Consider the following 24,031-nt stretch of genomic DNA (forward strand, 5'->3'; position numbering starts at 1 on the left):
AATAGTACACTGAATTTTAAATGAAGTCTGAAACTGTCAATAAATAAACATGATTGTACTCCAAAGGTCAAGATCTTAAAGTGAAAAAAGTTTGACAAGAGTGGCAAAAAAAGGTTTTACAAAGTTGAGAATCATGGTTGTGTAACTGGGTTGCACTACTGTCTTTACAATACCCAACAAACACTTTACATAGATATTCCTGATACCACAGATGCCTGCATTACTATACAGTCAAAAAAAAATTAAATACCATAAACTTTATATTCAATAAATAATAATATAAAAATAAAACTGGATAACACCTCTGACATCTTCCTCTCATGTTTGGAGAGAGAGCTTTCCCTCTATGGGGAGTTTTGTTCTTGGAGAACAAAATGAGATGTTTTTGTTTTAGCCTTTGCTGTTTTGTTAAGTGATGCTTCTTGAAAAGAAGGCGTAAAACAGTCTTAGTCAAGAGGAAAGAGAATGTGTTTCTCACACGCTGCATGTGTCAAACCCTCGCTCCCATACCGATACAAAACCAGGGCTGATGAGGGGGGTCCATCCATACCTAAAGAGATGCCCCAGCATGTAGTCCAAAGGGTCCCCATTTTCAGAGAGAACAACATCCACCAAACCTGGTTTGAATATCAAACACAGAATTAAGAGTGAATAGGAGAAAGTTTATTATGTGTAGGATATTGAAATTTAAAAGGGGGAGGGGGAGGCCCTCACTGCACTGCACTTATTGTCTTTGGTGTCTGTGTTTGGGTCTGGCTCATTGAAAAATGTTTCATCATGCGGTGAGATAAGGAATGGTTGTGCCATGATGATTGAGGTTCCATTTGTTGCAGTGGATGTTTTCGGGTAGTTTTGAATAAAACCTAAATTGTAACCTATTGCGTCTGTAAAAAAAAAAATATAAAAACTCTTGCAGCTGAACTGGAATTATCATACGTAATGGATTTTTTTTTTTTTTTTGGAATTTGGTGGATTATAGCATATGATAAAAGCAAGCTGGTCGTTCCGTTACAAAGTGGATTATCCTGAGAGAACCGTTTAGCATAATGTTGGCATAATGGGAGAAAATACTCATCCTAATTTGACTTAAACTTTGCTAATTTGGTACAAAATCAATCTTTACGGACTGATATAACAAATTGTTAATTTGGCTCACTATGGAGCTCATTGCTGTGCTTGTCTCTGTTTTGGTTATGTTCCTCATGATGGGGGTCCAACATGGAGGCACCCCAGGAGTTCCTCGGCATGCAAGTCTCAGGAACCCACCAAACCAGTGGTGCAAGCGACCACGAGTTAGCTCGCTAGGAGCCCACCACAGCACCATGCCACTGCGCTATTCCAATAGCAAGGCGCATAAATGTTACCAGGACTTCCAGAGTAAGTTAAAAATATCTGAACCATAAAAGCCAGTGTTTTACATGAGGATTAGATTAGCTCTGAATTATGCCTGGAGTTTTATGTGTTTGTACACTGAATCAAACTTACTGTGTAGGGGCTGTTTCATGCTGCTAAAAAATGCTGAGCTTTTTGATAGTGGTTTAGCACTCAAATGGAAAATGAACATTTTGGTGAACTTTAGCTATCATTGAGCTAAAGTGTTTCCAGTTGCTGAGGTTTTTGGGACTTTTACACAAAATGTTACAAAAGAGATTTAAACTACTTTGGCTGTTTATAGTGCTTTGTCCTTTTGTTCTAAAGTTCTGCTTTCCTAGAGGATAAATGAAGGATGGATATTTGGCTCAGATGTTGGAAGCACTTTCCTCTCTACTCACTATAAAACTGCCATAGCCAAAACTAGTACATTAGACATTTTGCCATCACTCTGGATGGCTGAATGTCAAGAACTTTGGTGGCAGGACGTGAGAGAGAAACAGGGTGTGAATTACAGTGGGGTTTGACTCGCCTAATCAAGGCTTGAACCTGAAAACAAGATGCAAATATGTACATTTCTGTAGCTCTGCTAGATTTTAAATTGTAATCTGGGCCACCATAAAATGGGCCATACTATTGACATTGCCGGAGTGGTTCAAGTGAATGCTTGAAAAAAATAAATAGATAAATCTGTGCTTGTACAGTGCACCACGAATGTGTCTAAAATGCTTGTGTACAGTTCAGTTGAATGGTAGTTTTTTTTTTTTACTTTTTTAACTTAATGCTGATGATTCGAGTGTATTGTTTTCTGAAATAACAAAAAAATAACCACCAATCTAAAAACAAATCTGAAATAAAATCTTGCGTTTTACCTGTTAATTAGACATGCTTGGAAGGTGCGTTCGTAACTATAGCAACAACATGCTGTGGGCGCAGTTTCTCAGAATCATCATTGGCCGGTAGAAAGAAAAAGAAACAAAACTGTAGCATTCTTTTTTAAATGAAAATAAGATAAATGTTCTCATGTCATACAAAATAACATTATTAAGAATAATGAATAAATAATATCAGCTCAATTCTCTGTTTTAAATAACCAGATGCTAGTGTTGTAAGAAACAACCCTACTCACAAATGCAAAACTATTGATAGTGAATTCTAGCAACATGGAGTGATATTTGCAATAAATAAATCAATCCTGCCTTTTGTACTGACATTTCAATCACCAGTGCAGACCACAAGAGCCAGAGAAAGAGAACAAAGAGGGAAGTTTTTCACTATTTAGTGAAGTTAGTTTAGGAGTAGTTGAGAAAGTGCATGATAATATTTACATTTAAGTAGTCTGTCTATGGAGGTATTGTTTAATTCATCTTTATTCAATGTATTGGCAACTTGTTACAATAAGGTTGTGTATACATTAACATTACACAATAGGGCTGCAAATAATGATTATTTTGATAACCGATTAATCTAACGATTATTCGCCGATTATTGCACCGATTAATCATTAGCTCTATACCGATTATTCTGCTTGTGCCCCGACTTTGTATTAAACATGTTTACTAACAATAAAGAGGACCAAATCATCTTTTAAAAATGCCTCTAAATGACATTCACTGAATTAAAGGGAAAAATACTTTTTTTGTTCAGATTCAGTAAAGAAATTCACTGCAAAAACAAAAAACTATTGTTATCAAGTGTTTTTTTCTTGTTTTCCATTTAAAAATGTCTAAAAAAATCCTTAAAACAAGATACATTTACTTGAGAAGCAACATATAAGATATTTAGACTTGCTTTAAAAGGATGTATGTTAAATATACAGTAAGTCTATTTTGCATATACGTGTATTTTTTCACTTCGTTGTACTTCTGTGAGTGCAGTAAAAACAAAATATATTTGTATTCAAGATCTATTCTCTAAAAGCAAGTCTAATGATCTTATATGCTGCTTCTCAGGTGAATGTTTCTTTTTTTAAAGGATTTTTAGATATTTTAAAATATTTGTATATTTTCTAAAATATTCAACATTCTCAGATAACATTTGTTCCTAAAGTAAATGTACATCGTTTTAAATGAGTTTTAGATAATTTTATTGGAAAACAAGCCAAAACAATCATAAACATATTTTGTCGAAGTGTATAATGGGGCAAAGACTTCCCTCTCTCACCTTTCTGTTCACTTCAATCCATCTTTAACTCACAAAAAACAAACTCTCTCTTATAAATAAAGCTGCGTATTGCCATTTTTCTCCACGATAAGAAATGCACAGTGACATATATTATGATTCATGGTGTGGTGGTGGCATAGTGGGCTAAAGCACATAACTGGTAATCAGAAGGTTAATGGTTAGATCCCCACTGCCACCACCATTGTGTGCTTGAGCAAGACACTTAACTCCAGGGGAATTGTCCCTGTAATAAGGGGTTTGTAAGTCGCTTTGGATAAAAGCATCTGCCCAATGCATAAATGTAATGTATGAGTCAATAATTTGCGAGCCATCGTGTTATAATCAAGCTGCAGCAAGCGTATATGCTCAAGGGACAAGCATCCCTGTGACAGAGTGCACATCAGCCGGATGCAGTTTCAGTCTCTCCCCCTTAGATCGGTACATTTGTGCAACTCATAGAAGAGGCTCTGACCGCAAAGAGAAATGCCAGTTTCGGAGTTTGTAGTTAATTATATGACATGCTTCCATATTATTTGAACTTTATTAAAGCTATAACACATTAAAACTGCATTTAAGATGTAAATGAAGGTGTGTTTCCTTTAAAGAGCTCCGGCTCCACTTATTCCAGAACGAGAGTGCTTCTGTATTTACTTATTTTGTATTTTTGTATAATTCCCTTGTACACTGCAATCTAAATCACCTGAAGCTGTAAAAGTTTAGAGTGCATCTGGACTGTGATTCGTATAATTCGTCATCTCCTCAGTCAGGCGCAAACCGCAGTGCTGCTCTCGTGCATCATCATTAGAGTTTAATGCGATCCCATGTTACGTTAAATGACATCAAACAACTATTTGACCATTTTTGCCGACAATTTTGTCGATAACATCGACTAATCGTTTCAGCACTATTAAACAATTAATTAACGTGAAAAATAAATTTAATTATGGTACATGTCAATTTCTACATACACAAATGCAGTTTAATATAAAAAATTAGTAATGTAACATCATTAAGAACTAACATGAACACTATTGTATGTATAAATTAACATAAACCAAGAATTCCAAGATGAACAAACGTGTGAAAAAATATGAATTGTTATTTCTTGAAACCTAATTTGTAATGTAATATATGTAACATATGCATTTGTGTTACCTTAACGTAAAGTGTATAATTAAATCATAAACCCCAACTGCAACAACACAAACACACCGTGACCCCCTGAAGGTCTTTGTGTAATTCACACACTAAAACAAAGGTTATTAGTTTAGGCACTTAGACAACTATAGTTTGTGAATGTGAATGGATTTCTCTACACAACTAAACTGCTTATTTTAATGGATGAGTTTGACAGTATAGTGAGGGAAAAGCAGCCAATGAGTGGCCAGCATACATGGGAACTCCTTTATTACTTTTTAAAAAGTATCCCATGTGTCACCTCATGAAGTTGCTTGAAAAAATGCCCAGCCCAGTGTAGGCACGCTAGGCAAAGTGTGGTTACTCAGAAGCAGCTAATATATAAGATTTGGTTTGTATGACTTTTTCAGTGAATGCATCATTCACATACATCCATGTGTGTTACTTATTAGTTTTAATGGCTTTATTATTATTGAAAAGTGTGGATTGTATTAGAAATTAACAAGAAGGTGTGTCCTTTTGACTGCTTCAGTAGAGCACATTCAACATATATTGGAAGCAGGTTTGAATTCAGTCCATCATGTCCAGTCCCACACTGCACCCCTCCACTTTCCTATTTGATCTATACTTTTCTCTTTCCACGTCTTGAAAATGGGGAAAAGAAAGGCCTATAAAATTCTTCAGATTTGATGTATACATTTGTGAAGTGTCAAACGTACTCATTTTCGTTACTAATCTACAGTGTTTCTTCTGAAATACCTGCTGGAAATCTGACTGTCTGTAGTGTCGTGGTGACCAGTAGAGGGAGATGTCGAGTTAAGTTTGTTGTTTCTTGGAACAATTGCCTGGTGAATGCAACATCCCTGTAATTCACTACCTCAGATGAACATGCTGTCATATAAAGCAGAGAAACAATAAACTTAAGACTTCATATAGGCCTAAACGCTAAAGATAGAAACAAACACACAAATGAACCAATTTGAGCTCAACATGGAGACATTTCCTTTGAAAATGTTAATGAAATAACTTTATAAATGTCCACATAAACGCGTCGCTGATAAATTATTAAGAGGAAATTATTCTGTTTCGACCAAGCATAGAATTACTTTTTAAATGTAAATTCATTAAAGTTTGATCGTACACACACACTTGCCTTGAGGGAATCGTTTCTCTTACAGCTGCGAATCATGCGCGGAAGAGGTTAATTTTCCGAAGGAACAATCCATTGTTCTATCCGTCGGAGGGGGAGTCTGGAACGTACCATCTGATCTACTATTCATGCTGTTTGAATGAAGTACCGTTGTCTCAAATCCCCTCTGCCCGAAGAGACAGGGTAACCACAATATATAGATCCAAATAATGAAAAAAGAGGGGTTGAAAGAAGAAAAATAATAGGGGGAATAGTGGAACTGCATTTGGACTTGTAAAGCAATGGAAAAGTGGAAGTGATCTCCATCCGATGGACTTCAGCAAATTCTTCAGCATCAGCTTCTTCTCTTCCTATGGAAACTGAAGTTTCAGAGTTCCAAAGGACTTTTTCACGCTGTTTCTGAACGATGTGACGTTGGTCACTTTTTCTGACTGGAAACGTTTGGACAGACTAGTAACATTTAAAACTTTGGAAAAGAGTTTGAGCTCGTTTTTCTCTTTCTGTTGGGTTGTCTATGAGATAGTTTGGGATGTTACCAGCGGATAGAAGCTGACCAAGGCTGCGCTTGAAGAATTATTATTATTATTTTATTTTATTTTTTTTTGAGGAGGTGGGGGGTCCCTTTTCACGTCAAAAAAACACGTCTTATTTTAAAATTGTATACGTATTTTATTGAGCGATTTGGTGCGTTTACGTTGAGTTTTTCATTCAGACTCATGCATTGGGAGTGCAAGCGCAAATAAACTGGATTATTCTCAAATTACCGGGAACTTTAAAAACTCAAGAATTCTCGGAAAACGAGCATATTAAATTTGGAGATTATGAAGGATCAAAAACGCACACAAAACTGATTTTGTCATTTTTGCGGATTACACAAGCAGCGCAGAAAAAAGCGAATTGTTGAACGATGACGGGGAAAGTTGTTGGATATGCGCTTTTTATCGCTGTTTTACACATTTGCACAGGTATGTAGGCTACCTATATAATTGGATGCAAACATTTGTTTAAATTAAAAAAATATTTTAGTTTTTTTCAAAGGAGCGTTATGACTCTTTTGAAATAAACTGCTCACTTCAACTCAGATTCGGTCAGAAATGTCTGTAACGCTACTAATGACAAAAGTTTTGCATACATATTTTCGTATCTGTTTGTGAGTTTCTGTGCTTTCATTACTTTCATATAAATGTTTCTCACCGACTTGTCGGAGTTATCAGTTATTTTTTGTAATCTCTCTGTCTCTCTCTCTGTCTCTCTCTCTCTCTCTCTAACATGTCATTTTTACTTGATGAATTCATCTTGTTGCAACCCATGTTTTTTGAAGGAGTTAAAAAGGATTTGATGCAGCATTTCGTTAATGTGTTTTGTGGTTGTGCTAAACCTGTTTGCCTTGTTCTTGTGAATAAGAAAATCACTTGTGACTCAAACCAAGCAATTGGGCAAAGTTCACTGTGACACTTGAAGTTTATAATAATTAATCACTCAATATTGTTATTATTGCACTTATTCTCATAGACATCATGTTACTTATTATTAACGACTAATCTTAGAAGTCATTATTTTCTGCATTTGAATGCACAAAAATGTTCTGGTTTGTTTCCGGTTTTCTTAATAGCTGCGCTTGAACCATCCCATTCTGAGCTCACTGTACCCTCTTTAGTTTACAGCCCCTGGCAGCCCTGGGTGGAACTCTTCTGGGCAGAGATTTTGACAGAAAGCCTAAGCCGAATGTAATAGACCTGCATAATCCTGGTTGACGTTGGCCCTGATCCGCTTTCTTAACAAATAACTGACTAAAGCTGAGCTAAAACAAACTATCACTCTTTTTACCTGTAAATCTGATGACATCATCACAATTTTGAACTGCATTCCTTTCTATTTGGGTTTTCAAACATGCCACCTTGGACATCGGTGACAAATGGTGCTTAGTGCAGATACTTGCTACATTTTTAAGGCAGCTACCTTGTCCTCCAGGTCCTATTGAATGGGGATTTTATAATGCTCTTTAAAAAAGGTTTCAAGGGGCTGTCATGACTTAAACTGTTGTTTGCTTTATTTTATTGCTGTAGTTTCCTTTCTTATTACCATTGCGCTTGATGTAATTGTATTCAAGATAAAGCGTGTAAGAATTTATCTATTTTTGCTGTCATGTTTGCTCAGTGTCAGTCATTATTACAGAGCATGAAGGGGGGAATCAGGATTTACAACTAAGACTGAATAAATAAAACATAAGGTAACAAATTAAAGACTTTGCACTCCGACTCGTGATTGCAGATGAAGTGATTACTTGATTTAAATCTTGTCTCTCAAGCAAACTGAATTGGAGAAGAGGATTCCAATATGAAGTTGTATTTCAGGAAGGAAATTAATTCAGGAAAAAGCATGGATTCCTCTCCCGTGTGTGCTGGTTTTATTGAATTCGGATGCAGTTGCTCTAAGAATTAGCTGCGTGGTGCACCTCTGCTGAGAGGCATCTTCGGATTGAGGAAACACTATAATGCCTTAACAAGCATCCACAGGGAGAATGGTCAAGGGGTCACACTTCGAACTTCATGGCAGAGCTCATCTGCTTTGGGAGAAGGGGACTATGTTTGGAATACGATAATAGCTTATTATTTATTAAATACTGCACAGTTTACAATGTATACTGCCTAATATGTTCCTGTAGTAACAGGTGGTTAAAGGGATAGTTCAACCAAAAATAAAAATTCTCTCATTATTTACTCACACTCATGCCAGATGTGTGACTCTTCAGCAGAACACAAAGAAAGATTTTTATAAGAATATCTCAGCTCTGTATCTCCATACAATGCAAGTGAATGGTGCTCAGACCTTATGTAGCTCCAAAAATCACATAAAGGAAACATAGAAGTAATTCATAAGAATCTAGTGGTTAAATCCATATCTTCAGAAGCGATATGATAGTTGTGGGTGGAAAACAGGTAAAAATTTAAGTCCTTTTTTTACTCTAAATCTCCGCTTTCACTTTCACTTTTACATCTGAAAGTCCCATGTGGTGCCTGTTTCATTTTTTTTCACATCTGAAAGTGGAGATTTAGAGCAAGAAATGACTGAAATATTGATCTGTTTCTCACCCACACCTATTGTATTGTTTCTGGAGATCTGGATTTAAACACTGGAGTCATTTAGATACATTTTTAAGCTTCCTTTATGTGATGTTTGGAGCTACAAATGTCTGATCAACATTCTCTTGCATCATATGGACCTACAGAGCTTCGTTTGTGTTCTGCTGAAGAAAGAAAGTCATAAATATCTGGGAAGGCACGAGGGTGAGTAAATAATGAGAGCATTTTCATTTTTGGTTGAACTATCCCTCTAAGAAAATGTGCTAGCAACAGCAAGGTTTTGGGTTTGATTGCTAGGACACACACTTGCTTATAAAATGTACACCTTTAATGCATTATAAGTCGCTTTGGATAAAATGCGATTGGAAATGAACGACTTAATAGGACTTAATATATAATAATTTGTGTAAGATGTCTTAACTTTGTGAAGTCAGATCGAATAATCATTCAAAAAAATGGACATCATACCTTTACACTGCATGCTACTGTATACTGCAGTTATGGAATTAAAAAGTAAGAGAAGTATGGTAGTGTGATTTTCTGAACATATAGCCGGAGATATATGCTCAAACTTCCTGGGTTTCATTCCGGTACACTGTTATTATGCTAGACATTTTGAAACTAGGTTCTATCTTTAGACTTAACTGTGTCAAGGACGGTCTGTGTTTGGCACAGTCAGCAATGACATTACTGGCAGTGTTGTTCGTGATGTGACTCTTAACCACCAGAAGATGCTTTACAGCAATGTTTTTTAACTGGTTTTGCTTGGTCTAACCCTAATCCTAGATCCAAGAAATTACATTGGACATCAAGTGTCAACTCAACACAGTTCAAAAATTGTTTATCCTACAAAAGTAAGTCAAATATATTCAAAATTAAACATTCAAAATTTATTAAAATTGCCATGAAACGCCAACAATATGCAAAATTATTAACATTTAATTATTATTAAAATAAGTCTGGGTCATATTTTCATTTATCTTAGATAGTTTTGCTCATGGTTTTCAAGGATTAGGGCATGTCACACTTCCTGTCCATTTTGACCTAATCTAAAAATCTACCTAATTTGGCTAGTTTTTACCAAGTGATGGACAAATTTGAGCCAAAAAGATGTAGAGGTTGATTGTATGTTCAACCTTTAATGTCAAAAATTACAAAATATAGGGAAAGTTTCTTCTCCCTTTTAAAAAGTAAACTTTTAAAACATTTTCTCCTATCCCAGCTAAATATGCATAGACAATTATAAATAAGTCATTCATAGTTGAATTTTCTCAAAAACTGTAAACACTGTATCTATATGGCGCTTTAAATTGTACTCTGTTTGTTTGTCAACCAAACTAACAAACTAATTTGTATTTAGCATTGTTTTCCCTCCTGTCCGTGCCCCTAATAGAACAGACCTGCAACCCATTTTTGGGTTGGGCACCACCAGTTAAGAACCGCTGCCTTACAGTCAATTGGAAAATTTAAAGTGATGTCGACCGTTGACAGAAACAAGGAACATGCCTTCTTTAAATTCAAGGAACCGGATGTTTTGGACCAACAGCGTTGATATACAAGGAGATTGCCTTGATTTCTGACAACTGCTCAGCATTTTCTGTTTCTGTGACAATGAATGATGGTGTTGTTCTAATCACTGTCTGTCATACATTGAGGCCTGTGAGAACTTGTTTATTAGCTCATGTCTGTTGTGAGGTCGGGAAATGATTGTTAAGGCAAAGCACATCCGTCATGTGGCCCTGATTCATGTCTCGCCACAGGAGCCGGTTTTATTACTGTACGTCAAACTGTCCCTATTAGAGGCCCAAATGTCATCTGTGAAGAATTGAACAGCTCTTCCATGATCTCTGAAAATCACCACACTTAACCTCAACAACACAAATGTTAAATGATTAAACAATGGCAATTAAGCACATTCAGGTTGTGAGGTTGTAAACAAAGGTTTGAGTTTGAGATGTATTTGGTTACTATGGAAATTCACAGTATTGGCCTTAATGTAAGGTGGTGTTGTTTGGAAGTGTTTTTTGTGCAAGCAAGGTAAAAAACACTTGTCAAGCAAGTACGTAGGGTAAAATTGACTGAGTTAAAAAAATTTTAAAAAATTTGAAAAAGAGTTTTGGACAGTAACTTTATAAAGAAGTACAGTAATTCATGGTTTTAATCAAATTGCAAGAACGATTGCCAAAGAACGACATGAGCAATCAAATCAAAGACAGACTGTTTTAGAAAACGCTGTTGCGAAGGATGGTTTGATTTTTGTTTCGACATATGGAATATTTCTTGCATTAAGCCACCAAAACGGACAATCTGAGAATCAAAATTACAAAGAGACAGAGACTGGCTCATCTCGTATACGGGATTCTGCATGTGACTCCTGCATTGCTTGTCACAAATATGCAACGAAAATTGTATGGTCATAGGGACAACAATTTATTTATTTTATATTCATATTTATAAATATGTATAAAAAAAAAAAAAGGAAATATTTTTGGTTATTTTTTTATTTCATTTTTTTTTACCCTCAATTCACCCACCACAGGCAGGTGTGGCAAAAATTTCATTTTGGGCCTTTTGTATTTGATAAGATGACTTATGCACATAAGTGCATGCATACATTCTTAGAAATTACCTGTGAAACATTAAGGCATTCCAATCATCTTTGCTCTGCATTGCTGCTTGCTTTTCATTGTCAATCTTTTAACATGTCATGCCAAGTAGCAGTGACTGATATGGTTGACTTTAAACACTTGTTTGCATGATACAGCATGAGTGGGCACATCTCAAAGCAAGCGTAGCATCAGGGAGTTTCTATCTCTCTAAGCTGCAGTACGTTTGTGTATTTCCAACTCCACGTGGTGCTGCTCCTTCTCTGATCCCCTGTTATAGATGTCTTGGGTGGGTGCATATGCACATGAGGAAAAAATACAGTGTAAGAAACACAAAGAAAGCACACAAAAAAAATATCCCCCAGAACCCTATCTATCACATTAACCCCTATGGTGCAGGTCCATGGAAGTTTGAATGAATGGTCTCTTAAGTGCAGATAATACATTGTCAGTGTCTGACAGTGGCACAGCATGCACCAGAGGTCAATTAATGGCCTCTGTTCTCGCAGGTGAGCGATGTATCTGTCTCCAGCGCTCCTCCTCTACTTCTTACATCTGTTCAGGACCTGCACACTGGCCTTGCCGACTCACATGTAGCTTAATGAAATGATGTCAAGATGATGAAACTTGCACTGTAGCAATAATAATGGTAATAATATTATTGTCATCAGCTATGGCATTATTAAAGGGCTAGTTCACGCAAAAATTCAAATTCTGTCACTTACACACCCTCATTGTAATTCCAAAAGGGTATTACATGGGCCACGTTCACAATAATACGTATTTGGTAGAAAATGCATAGACCTTATTTAGAGAAGCGCCATCTTTGATATTTAATGGGAATGGCAATGAGGCTGCAAGGGATAGACGTACCATCTCTTCAATGGCACACATGGAACAAAGCTGCTAGATTACATCTGATTTTCCACAACTCATGTTGTCTGGAGTTTTTTGTCTGAATGTTCTTGAAAATATTTGTTTTTCCAATGTTTTTCCACGGAGCGATCCAAAAACACTTTAATCTACAGTAGACTGTACATCTATCCCTTACAACGTCGTTGTCATTCCCAAAGATGGCGCTGCTGTGAGTAAGGTCCATAGATGTTACTACTTTATGCCTCTCATCCACACTGGAATTACATTTTTGAGGGTGAGCAAATATAAAAAAAAAAATCAAATTTTTGGGACATCTTTCCCTTTAATACCAATATATTGCCAATTTGTCTTGTACAATGGTTAGTGGTACAAAAACTCTGGTAGTGTTGTGGACGTTTCCCACCAGGATGTAGGCTTTGAGAACAGGCCAGGGGATTAGTAACCATGATCCTCACACACCTGTGAAAATTAACAGCGCCCACTGAGCTGTGTGTGCAGCGTTCACCTAAATCCCAATTAACATCTGCCTAAGCCTAATTAAGTGGAATTAATCTACATGGTGCTCCGGATTAGGGGGCGATTGCTGGGTTTACAAATCTTTACAGATTCAGTACAGGGTGGGATGGGAAATTTCGAACTATACGATAGGGTTGAACCGTAAAACATTAGATTGCCTGCATCTAATGCATCAGGTATAGTATAGATTAAAAAAAAAAAAACTCTGACACTGAGCAGAAAACTGTAGTGTACTCTGCAAACTGGTGCTGCCGATGGCGTTTTTCTTTTTAAAGAGGCCCTATTATGCTTTTTGGGATTTTACCTTTCCTTTAGTTTTTAATATAGCTGTTTGTGCATTTACAAAGTTACAAAGCACAAAGTCCACGTAAAAGGATGTTATTTTCTCCCACAGACAACACTGCTCAAGGACTACAAGAAACGGCTGGATTGTTGTCAAGCCATTTCTTCTGTTAAGTATCTACGTCATTATGTAACATATTTACGGGCTACTTTAGCCCGCCCTCAAAAAACCATAGTTATAGCCAAGGCCAGGATGAGTTGGGTTAATGTTGTCGAGATGCTTTGTTTGGACTTCCAAAGGCAGAGGAGTTGAAGAATTTATTTTTACCACTATTCCTCAGCAGTACAACCACAACCAATGCCGGATTTTCAGGTCGGTTACTCCTGAAAGATGGTGCAGTTCCCACATTGTTGGGACAATCTGGCGCTTCAAAATGATTATTTGTGGATTTATCTGCTACCAAGAAATTATAAGTGGAGTTTTGTGTTGTATTTTTACAAACTGTCATTTTACATCTGCAATCCATGGTAGTGCTCCGCTAACTTGCTATATAATGTTATTGTTTTGGTAAGAGTTTACTATTCAACTGTGGGCCGGCTTTTACCTAAAACTGTGTAACAAAATTGTCAATCTCAAGAGTCTTATATAATTATATAATTACAAGCTGTAATGTTATGGCCGCTATCCATCGTTCCATGCCACGTTTTCCCTGTTGTCCGCCCTGAGTCTCACTGTCCGTGTGTAAACTACAATTCCCACAATTCCTGGCCTCTCTCACTGCCTGCACTCTTCATTGTTCTCACCTGTGTCTTGTTTAGTCTTCATTGTGTTTGTGTATTTAACCCTGTCTGTTTCTCCTTTCCCCTGTTGGTCTTTGTTGTATGTAGATGCCGGTTTCCCATGTTTCCATCGTTGTTTTCGCCACAGTTATCCCCGTGTATGCCTTCCGTGTTATGTTAACCCTTTGTTTGCCTTTCGTGTTTTGTTTACCTTTTCCCATCGTGGATGTTTCCTTTTGTTCATGTTATTTTGTGTTGCCCGTTTACTTTAATAAACCTTGCTGCGTTTAGATCCTCGTCCTGTGTCTGCTTCCACAACGACGTTACAGTATCACTGTGAAACGTCCTGCTCAAGTCATGCTTGCGAAGGTGGTTCGGGTCAATCAGCTTGTTCTTCCAAACATTTATTATCGAACTCAAACTGGTATGGCAAAACCCCATGCCATTATTATCATAGTTACAATAGAGTTTACAGCTGTTAAGGAAGCCTGAAAATCAGTTATGGTAAGGGCAGTTACATTTCCGACACACGCTCTACGTGGTTGACCGATCACTACAGACTAGGCCAGCTGACGAATCAGAGCAGACAGGGCTTTTCGGAAATGGGGCTTTAAGAGACAGTACCTAAATCAGAGCATTTGAGCCAGAGAGGGAAAAGAGTGGCTGCAGCAATGTACAGTATGAGACAAAACGATGTGTTTTTTGAACATTAAAGCATGTAAACCTATTCTAGTAGACCCCCAAAATAAAATCATGAACCTGTAAAATATGGGCTCTTTAAACTTCATTGTTCATAATGGGAGCAATTACTTTTTGATGTGCTGTGCCGCCTACGTCAGAGGTAGACATGATGCAACTGTGGGCAGCATTTGGTTTGCGAACACAATGTTCAAAATAAAAAATAAAAAATGACAAACATTCCTTGATGTACTTCTGATGGAATGCCTATAGTGATGTGGTGACTCACGATTGGTCTATGGCTCAATTAGTTCATCCTTATCCTGATTTCGCAGCACCACATGGAAAGAAGAAACCATTACGGTGTCAACAAGCCTGGATCGGAACATTGAGAATCAATCAGCCCGATGGTGGAAAAAATACTATTAAGTACCATTCATTCAAATCACTGGTTTATCTAAAAAAATACTATATGTTATGTACTATGTAATGCGTTTTGGTATAAATCTTCTGCTAAATTAACTGTATAATACAAAATACAAAAAAAGTACTAAAGAGTTTGGTCATATCACCTAGTTCTACTGGAGGTAGATAACTCTGCTTTGGCTTTTTTGGCAAAATCAGGAAATAAACTCTCACAATCTCCCTAAGCTTTTAATGAGCATGCGAGAGCTCTTTAATTGGATTAATTAACACAATTATTCAATTTGGCATCAGTGCTAAAGTCCAGGGCCACATTTGCACCGATTGGAGCTTCAACAGTCATAATATGATTCCCTAAGGAATCTGAAAGTTCAGACTTGATCTTGAGACATTTTGGACATTCTCTCTGTGACCACCATCCCCTTGTTTATATCTCCCAGCACTCTTGTAGTATTTTAAACCCTAAAGGAATGCAAGCATACCCCTTGGCTGTCACAGTGCCAGCGTGGTGTTGAGGGGTAAAAAGGGATGTTCAGCGCGCTAGCTTAAAGTGCATTTAATCAGTTAGATTGTCTGGGTATGAGCTGTGAGGTCAGAGATTGTCTGAGAAATTGGATAGTGAGCGGCATGACGTGATGCAGTTCTGATGTAGTATTGTCGAGACATGCTGCATCACTCGCTTGTAGTGTAGACACAGTGATTATAAGAGTCAATAATACATTTAGTTACATTTTCAATCTTGTGAAGTCACCATGATGCAAGGTTATGGTTGTACCGCCCACCCCAATACAATGCTATAACTGTTTTGAGGCTGTCTTGCCATTTTCTGATATTGTATATTTGGCACCCTACTCCTCTCTGCTGTCACTGTTCTGAATGGTGTAGCCCTCTTTTTCTGTATCCCCCCCTGTTTTTAGGACTTGCCTTTTTGTTGCCGGTCAGTGCATTGCCTTTGACAGATAAAGCAAGCCGACACATAGAAAAAGCCCAGTGGGGGCTGACATGGGGTCCAGGCATTGTGTTGTCTCAACGGGGTAATTGTTAGGCCCAGAGGAAGGGGAGGGGCGTTCCATGAAGGACTCAGGGGTCCACAATGGTTTCCCCGGGGTTTCAAAAGCAGACAGAGCTCTGTTCAAAAATATAAACAACAAAATGCCCAAGAACCACTGCTTTTTTTACGGGTTGCATCCATTATCTTGTCAAGCATGAAGGCAGATACATGCAATTTTGGTACATTCTGAACACACATTACTCTGAAACATTATGATATATGGATTTATCTTGCAGGAGAAAGGACATTCTGGTTTTTGCCATTCATCTCCATAGTTTTTAAGTGCTCAGCAGTATTCGTATTGCAAACTCAGATGCTCGAGTTATCCCAAGTCAGCCATTGTTGGGTTGAATGCAGTGAGTTTCTAATGGGTCCCCTTGCAGCAGTGTTGGGGAGTAACTAAATAACAGTAGCAATGATACTACATTTTTCAGTAGTGTGACAGTAGCTCATCTATTTTGACAATTGAGTAGCTTTTCCAGTAAACAAGCTACATATTCCAATGAGTAGCAGTGTAGCATCACAAAAAATATATTTGTCACATACAGTAGCATAGCGAACATAGCAATGGAGCTGAGGGAGAATCAAACACATGCATCTAAACCATCCTCTCATATATAAAGTTGGGAAATCCAAATTTTTTTAAGTGATTAATATAAATTATTAAGCAGAATAAAGTAATATCAGAATGTTAGGGTGTATATTTAAAACAAAAAAATCTTCTTAATGTAGCTTCAATGTAGTTAGCTACTTTTTGTTAGTAACATATAGTTATGGGGAGCCTGTAACTTCAGAAGCTACAGTTTAGACCACATCCACATAAATGCATTTTAGTTTGAAAACATGTTAATTTTGCTACGTTTAAGCCTCTCATCCACACTTGAACAGCGTTTTCCTTCACAGAAATTGGCGCATTTGGAAAAGGCTCTCCGTTACCGCATACTTTGGGAAAATGGGAGTTATCAATCGAAAACTTATTTTTGTGGATGGGGCCTCCAAGTAGTTTCTCCAACACTGGCTTGCATTTTACATTTTGTCTTTTCCTACTTCTTTGGGGTAGATGGAAATGTGAAAGTTGGCATTGAAGACCCTGAAACCTCCTCCCTTTCACTTCATTCGCTCTTTCTTGACAAAATCAGCTTCCTAGTGACCATTCTATGTGGTGCCCACTGGAAAGCTTGGATACACTTTTGAAATGCTAACACTCCCTTTTGGAGGTGTCTTTCTGGTGGGGAGAGTGCAATCAAAAGACTAGAAAGGGAATTAAATTAGCAGGGAAAAGAGGGTCTGCTAATTAGTAGATTTAAAAACATGGACCCTCCCTCCCCCTCACGGTTTGTTCACCATCACCCACACAGACTACCTTTGATCCCTCTCAGCTCTGTTGCATTGTGGGTAAGTGATTATCCTCAATTATGGGGGGTCTCGACAGCCCATCCACCTCCCATTTGTAACTCTGCCCAGTCTAATTGGCCTTCCTCAGGAAACTGGTCTGCGGAATACAAAATCCAGCTTATTTGCAAGTGGACATGATCAGCGTGATACAGGTTGTCAAGCATTGATATAAAAAAATTATGGTTATTTTAGAGCACTGGTTTTCAACAGATGGGCTATGACGCAAACAGTCTGTTCTTATAGGGTTGTGGTGCTAAATACAAATAATAAAATGCAACTAACCATATAATTGAGTATAAAATATTTATAAAATAACTAGGCTGATGAACTTTTAATAAGGGTGGAGAAGATGTATCTCGTATCTTTTGTTGTTGACTTTCAAAGGCTGTGTCCAATCTACGGTATTCTGGCGCAAATCTGTCATATGGTAATAGCTTCAGATATTACTAAATGAAAAAAAAGGTTCATTTTCCTATTCAGCCTATGTTGTTTAAAAAGAAATCAGTTTATGGTAACATTAATTTCATTTCAAGTTTAATTTTTAGTAGTGATTATCTGATTCGACATCGGCAGACAACTGCCCGATTACAAAATCTACTGACAGCTGTGCCAAAAGATTAGACTATTGTGTAAAACAAATTCAGTCATTTTTGTGTACGTCTTATTTTCTGTCATTTAATTGTTTTTTGTATACAGTATCTCAGCCATTGACGACTCTGCTCTCTAGATATTGTTATCAACATCAGCCATAAAAAAGAAAATAAGAAATAAGTATTTAATTTCTCACCACATGCTGAGATGCATTACCTGCTGATGAAGAAGCCTTTGGACCAATTTGTGTGAGAGGCTTGATCAGTTTTGTGAAGTGTTCCTTGCCCCAGGGCTAATCCCACAGCAGACAGGGCGTAAAGTGGAATAGTAAGCTCCCCAGACAGACAAGTTCCAAGAGGCATAATTATCCAAGGCCTGACCTTGAAATTGTAGCTAAGGAGCTGCTTTATGATGTGCTGTCATCTCCAGTGTATAATCATTAAAAAAGAAGTGAAGGAATTTCATGTTTTTGAAATGCTGCCCTGCTAAACCAAATATAGACCCCTTTAAACACATGGAAATTCATGTAATCACATGTTAATCACATGTGTATACACATGGTAGCACGTTAAACTGATGTGTTTTATTTTTTAAATCACGTGATCACTTGATAATTGTTAGGAATTCCTTGTCTTGTTTCACTGTTGCCCTCTGTCTGCCATTTTTGTCACCTTTGCATTCCATAGTTTTCACTTTTGTCCCTTGTTTAGCTCCACTGTCTCACTTGTCATTGTTTAGAACTACACTTCCCAGAATCCACCTGCCATCTTCACTGCCATTTTGTTCATTGTTTTCACCTGTATCTCATTCAGTCATCACTCACTGTGTATTTAAGCCCTGTTTTTTGTTCACTCCTTGTCGTTCGTTGAGTGTTGTTAGCCTGGTATGTGTTTCCTGCCCGTTTTCTCTGTCTTGTGTTTATTTCCCCACTGTGGGTTTTTTTCTTTGTGTTTATTTGTTTATCTGTTTAAAATAAAGTAAGCTTGCATTTAGACCCGCTCTCCTTGTCTGCCTTCGCTGTCTGCACGGGTAACAATAATAGCATTCAATGCTTAAAGTCATAAAAAGCATTGCAAGAAAGATGTTAAAAGTATGTTTATGGGAGGAATTTAATTAAACTAATTAATCAAATTAGCCCCCTCCCCATAAACCCACAACAATAACAAAGTGAATTTGGCTAATAGCACTAATAGCAGTGTAGGGTTATCAGGAACCAAACAGGACAAATTCTATGTTGCTGGGGCTTTGTTCAAAATGTTCTCAGATATTTGAAGTCTCGCAACAATAAAAGCCTTAATGGAATAACGTTAGCACAGTCTGGCCGCTAGCCAAGCCCATCCAGTCATATCTGTGACTGCTCCAACACCTATTGTGTTGTCGCTAACTGAAACAAAGGATTCTGGCTTAGCATTAGATCCTTCGCTTGAAAAAGTGTCCTGCACGCTCAGATTTTGGTTTGGCGCTGCACTTTGCTGATGTAAGACTAGCTGTCTGGCGCAGGTCCCTTTTGTGGGCACTTCTACTGCTATGCTAAGGATTATTGTTGCCATGCGTTCCTCTGGCTGTATATTACGTTGAAAGCTTGCGGTATCACAGCTAATTTTAAGACTTTTTTTTCCCCTTACATTCAGTCTTGATGATAATAATTATTGTCTCAATAATCACTTTCTCATGCTAGTCGTCCTTGGTGGAAATACCCAAATGTTAACTTAGCATGGTTGCCATGTTCCTCAACCACAAAAAATGAGTCAACACAGACAGTTTTTGAGCTTTGTTACACCCTGTAATTTATTTATAAAAAATAAAATGGCAATTAGACTTACATCCGTCTGCATTTAGCAAAGTTCTAGCCAGTTTTCATTTTGATTATCTTGACATGAAATGTTTACTTGATGTAAGCAAGTATAAACTATTGCCCTGCAAAGGCAAAATGCAATAACGTAGAAATGTGTGTATAATTTGATTGATAAGTTTGGCTCAACTATGTTTAGATTCAGTGAAAATGGAGTGAGACTATTTGATCATCCATATTTGGCTGGACAATTGAGAACATTTTAAAGTAATTTTGCTTGTATCAGTGTGCAACTGTGTTTTAGCTTAGTAGGGTAGTACTAAATGCACTAGTTACAATAGTCTGTAGCATTTCAAGGTCTGAATCTTGAGACGTAGCAGTGATTGGCAGAATTTAGTTTGCCATGCACAGATTTTCATATATCACATAAAAGCAAGGGATTTTAATAGAGATGAAAAATGTCAGCATTCATGAAGTGGCATCCTCGGGGGACGAATGACATTCACGCAACAGCTCTGAATGCTTCCAAGTAATTATAGACAGACAGGAAGTTGCATGTAGTAAATGTGTTCCTCCTTCTTTTATGTGTTCTCAAGTCATCAGAAAAGCAACTGGAGAGGAAACAGATGGTGTCATGCCATCTCAGGCGTGGCTGCTTGCTTCTGATGCTTACCAGGTTAGGGTGTCAGTCTTCAAAGTACTGGACTTCTGTGAATTTGAGCACTTTCAAAGGAATCCTCTGTTCACAGTTTCGACCCCACCAAATAATCCTCTAAGATTTACGTTTATGAAATCTTTGCACACAACATGAAGTCATAAAACCGGGTAGCGACTGTGATTCAGTATCTCTGAACCACATTAATGCAGTCATCCGATTAGTTGGAATTCCTCGTCCTATCAGATGTTAAACACCGGGGTGAGCAATCGCATGTGCAAAGTCTATTTTATGGGGTTGAAATATTAATAACGATTCACATGCTACCTTTCTTGTAATCAGACTTTGCGGTCCCAATACTGAACCTTGAAGAACCTCTACCGCATCCAGTGCCCATTTAGCTGTAAACTGTTATAGGCCTTATGCAATCAGATTCAGAAAGTCATCAGATAAATGTTACCCAACTTCCACTCCACTGCTATCATATCTGCCATCTCCTGAATGATATTTAAAAGGCATTCAACTTTATTTTTACTGCCTTTCCTGTGTTCCTGGCATCCTGACAAATATATTTTTTTATTCTGTCTTGGCATGGAACCCCGAGTACCATTTTCATCTATGGGCTGATGGTGCTAAGTAAAAGTTTGGGTCATGTTGTCTTCCCTCTGTGAGGTGAGATTGGAGCAGAGAAGGCATAGCAAGAATGTGTGACGGAATCAAAAGCATTCCACTATTACATTGAGAGAACATGGTGCAGTACAGTAGGCAAAAATGGAAATGGCCCAAGGCTAGACATACAGATATTCTGAGTAGGGATTTGCATCTCGAATGCTTTCCATTTGTACAATATTCAACATTTTATTGGTTGAAAAGTTGCCAGCCTTTTCAATTTTGTTGGGTTGGGGTTTATGTGCTGTTCAAATTGAGTGTGTTTGCATATAAAACAAATCACAGATAGCTAACATATTTTGGCTCTTTATAAAAACCAGACAATGCAAGAAAATGGAAAGATTTTAAAAGGCGATTACAATGGAAGTAAATGGGGCCAATTTTTTGAGGGTTCAAAGACAGAAAGTTGAGCCTTGTAATTTATAAAGACAAAATAATTACATTAATTCTTCTGTTAAAACTTGCTGTAAAACTCATAAAGCTGTGAATTGTTGTTTTTGCAGCAGACTACTGTTAAAGGCAGATTAAAGGGTGTATGATGTTATATCTTCATTACAACGAAGTTGTAAAATTGGAAATAACTTTACACTGAAAACGTTAAGTGATTTTATTACGCTAAAATAATGTTACACCTTGTGGATATACTCTTGAAACAGTATTTTAACATTTACAGATTGACCCCATACACTTACATTGTATGTGCTTCACCTTAACCTCTATTTTTTTGCATTTTTAAAGATAAGGAAGGGTGAGTTTAGCATTTTTTTTTTTGTGGTAATGAATATTATGCCACAAATGCTGTCGATTGAACTTGTATTGAATCCTAAATATTTCTTTAAGCCTAATCGGCCTAATATTATACATGGAAACGCACTAGAGTTGTACTCCATTGTTGGAAATTTGGGTGATATTTTCAGCTTGGCTCAGGTACTAGAGATCTATTTTGACAAATAAAACATCCTCTGTTGGGAAATTAATGTTTCACGTTCTTAATTTATTTTTGAGTGTGGTACTCCCGCTAGTGGGAGTTGTCCTGATATACAGCGGAGGCTTTGGTCAAAGTCTCTCAGATTTGTTCTCCAAGGGGCAAACAAAAACAAGATGTAATTGGCAGTGCGCCTCAAACACACATCTCCCAGCGTGACTCTAAATTGCTCCACCAAAAATACACACACAAGTGTGTTTGCTATACCAGGAATAATTACGGATCTCTGATTAAACAAATGGTAAGGGTCAATTGAACCAGACACCAACCTAACTATGCAGGGCTTCCTTAAGACTGATTAGTCAACCGTTCATTCGGGTAACAAACCAACTAGTTGAATTTGAAAATATGTAGTATTGCACATGCCTAGTGGATACTATGATACACTCTTCACTGCCATCCCCTGAGAATGAAAGTTTTTGCACAAATATACACACATGGGGTTCATTTTACTGTCTGTGACAGTGAGGAAGAATGACAGCGTCTCTATATGACACAGAACAACTCTGAATATCCAATGTGCTGTTGTATCCAAACAGTTGTAGTGGCCGTCATCCACTAATGAGGGACTCAATCCTGCTGTTTTGAATCTTCTCAAGAAGAAGCAGCAAGAACGACAGGTGAATTATTTATATTTGTGGAATTAGAATGTGTCCAAAACCTCTTTACATGATTTATTTTTGGGAAGACTCTAGTATCCATCAGGGATTTTGTGTGGCTTGGCGGTTTCTAAATATGCTATATATATATCATAAACCCGTTTTTTTTCTGAAATGGCATGCATGTATATTTTCTAGACACCAACTAGGGAGGATGTAAAACGGGAATATTCAACAGCAAAATCTCATTTGAGACCCCAAACACCAAGTTTTGCAATTGAATTTAAAGATAAACAACTGCAGTATGAATAAAACATAGTGATGCGACATTGATATTAGATTTCAGATTTGTTATCGCTCATGGTAGCAGCAGAAAAACACACACACTGCTCTCTGAAACAGTTCACACAGGATTTCCCTCTTATAGTTTCCCCACTATAAAGCCATGGGAGAATACAAAACAAACAATCTTAGGCAATTCTTGCAATAGTATACTGGCTTACTGCTATTGTTATCACTGCAATATGTGCATAGTTTGCAAATTTTTTGGGATGCATAAAAGAACCTACAGTGTAAAGTAAAGCTACTTCGGTTTGTGTAAACACGGCACACTTGAGCGTTTTGACACTTAAAATACAGGACAATAGGGATCCTGGTCATCTTTATTTTGGCCAAAAGATGGGACGTCCCAGTCAATACGGGACAGTTGGCAAATCTAGTGCCACTACGTCTCATGCACAGTGCACATGACAAAATGTTATCATCAGAACAGTCAGTGTCTGCACATGTGCCGGGAGTTCACTGTTCTAAAGAGTATTACACAGCAGTTGTAGTGCGTATGCGTTGAACGCATTCATACAGATTCAATGTCACAATAGTATAGGCTACCTTGAAAGGCTAAAAAAAATACAGTGTTGTCTAAAGTACCGGTACTTCGGTCGATACTAAAATTAAAAAGATGTAATGATACCAGTGTTTCTACAGTACCAGTAATACCAAGCACATGAGTCTGATTGACCCACTTCTAAATGCTCACACACTTCTCCATCTGTTTCGGGGTGTCTGTTGAGATTGACTGGGGCCAGAGGCAGAGAGACTGCTCTTATTGTTTCAGCTCTCCAGACTCAGGGAGGCCTCTGGGCAGGATGGGCCACAGCCTCCCAGAGGAGCTCTCTCTCGGGGCTGCCCATGACCCCCTCAGCCAGGGAAGACCTGTGGATCTGTTTCAC

The 24,031-nt window shown here is 37.6% G+C and overlaps 1 protein-coding gene across 3 annotated transcripts in view; it reads left to right on the forward strand.

Moving 5' to 3' along the window:
* Nucleotides 1–24,031, forward strand: part of LOC127631589 (roundabout homolog 1-like) — a 296,494-nt gene that overhangs the window by 92,466 nt on the left and 179,997 nt on the right. Inside the window, exon 1 of one of the 3 annotated variants that reach the window (XM_052109828.1) lies at nucleotides 5,999–6,786. The exons of the other annotated variants lie outside the window; for them this stretch is intronic. Within the exon in view, the coding sequence (XP_051965788.1) occupies nucleotides 6,729–6,786 (58 nt within the window). The 5' untranslated portion in view covers nucleotides 5,999–6,728. Of the gene's footprint in view, nucleotides 1–5,998; nucleotides 6,787–24,031 lie in introns of those variants that run through there. 3 annotated transcript variants of the gene reach the window in all.

Source organism: Xyrauchen texanus, chromosome 38, assembly GCF_025860055.1.
Source record: "Xyrauchen texanus isolate HMW12.3.18 chromosome 38, RBS_HiC_50CHRs, whole genome shotgun sequence".
Classification (NCBI taxonomy): domain Eukaryota; kingdom Metazoa; phylum Chordata; class Actinopteri; order Cypriniformes; family Catostomidae; genus Xyrauchen; species Xyrauchen texanus.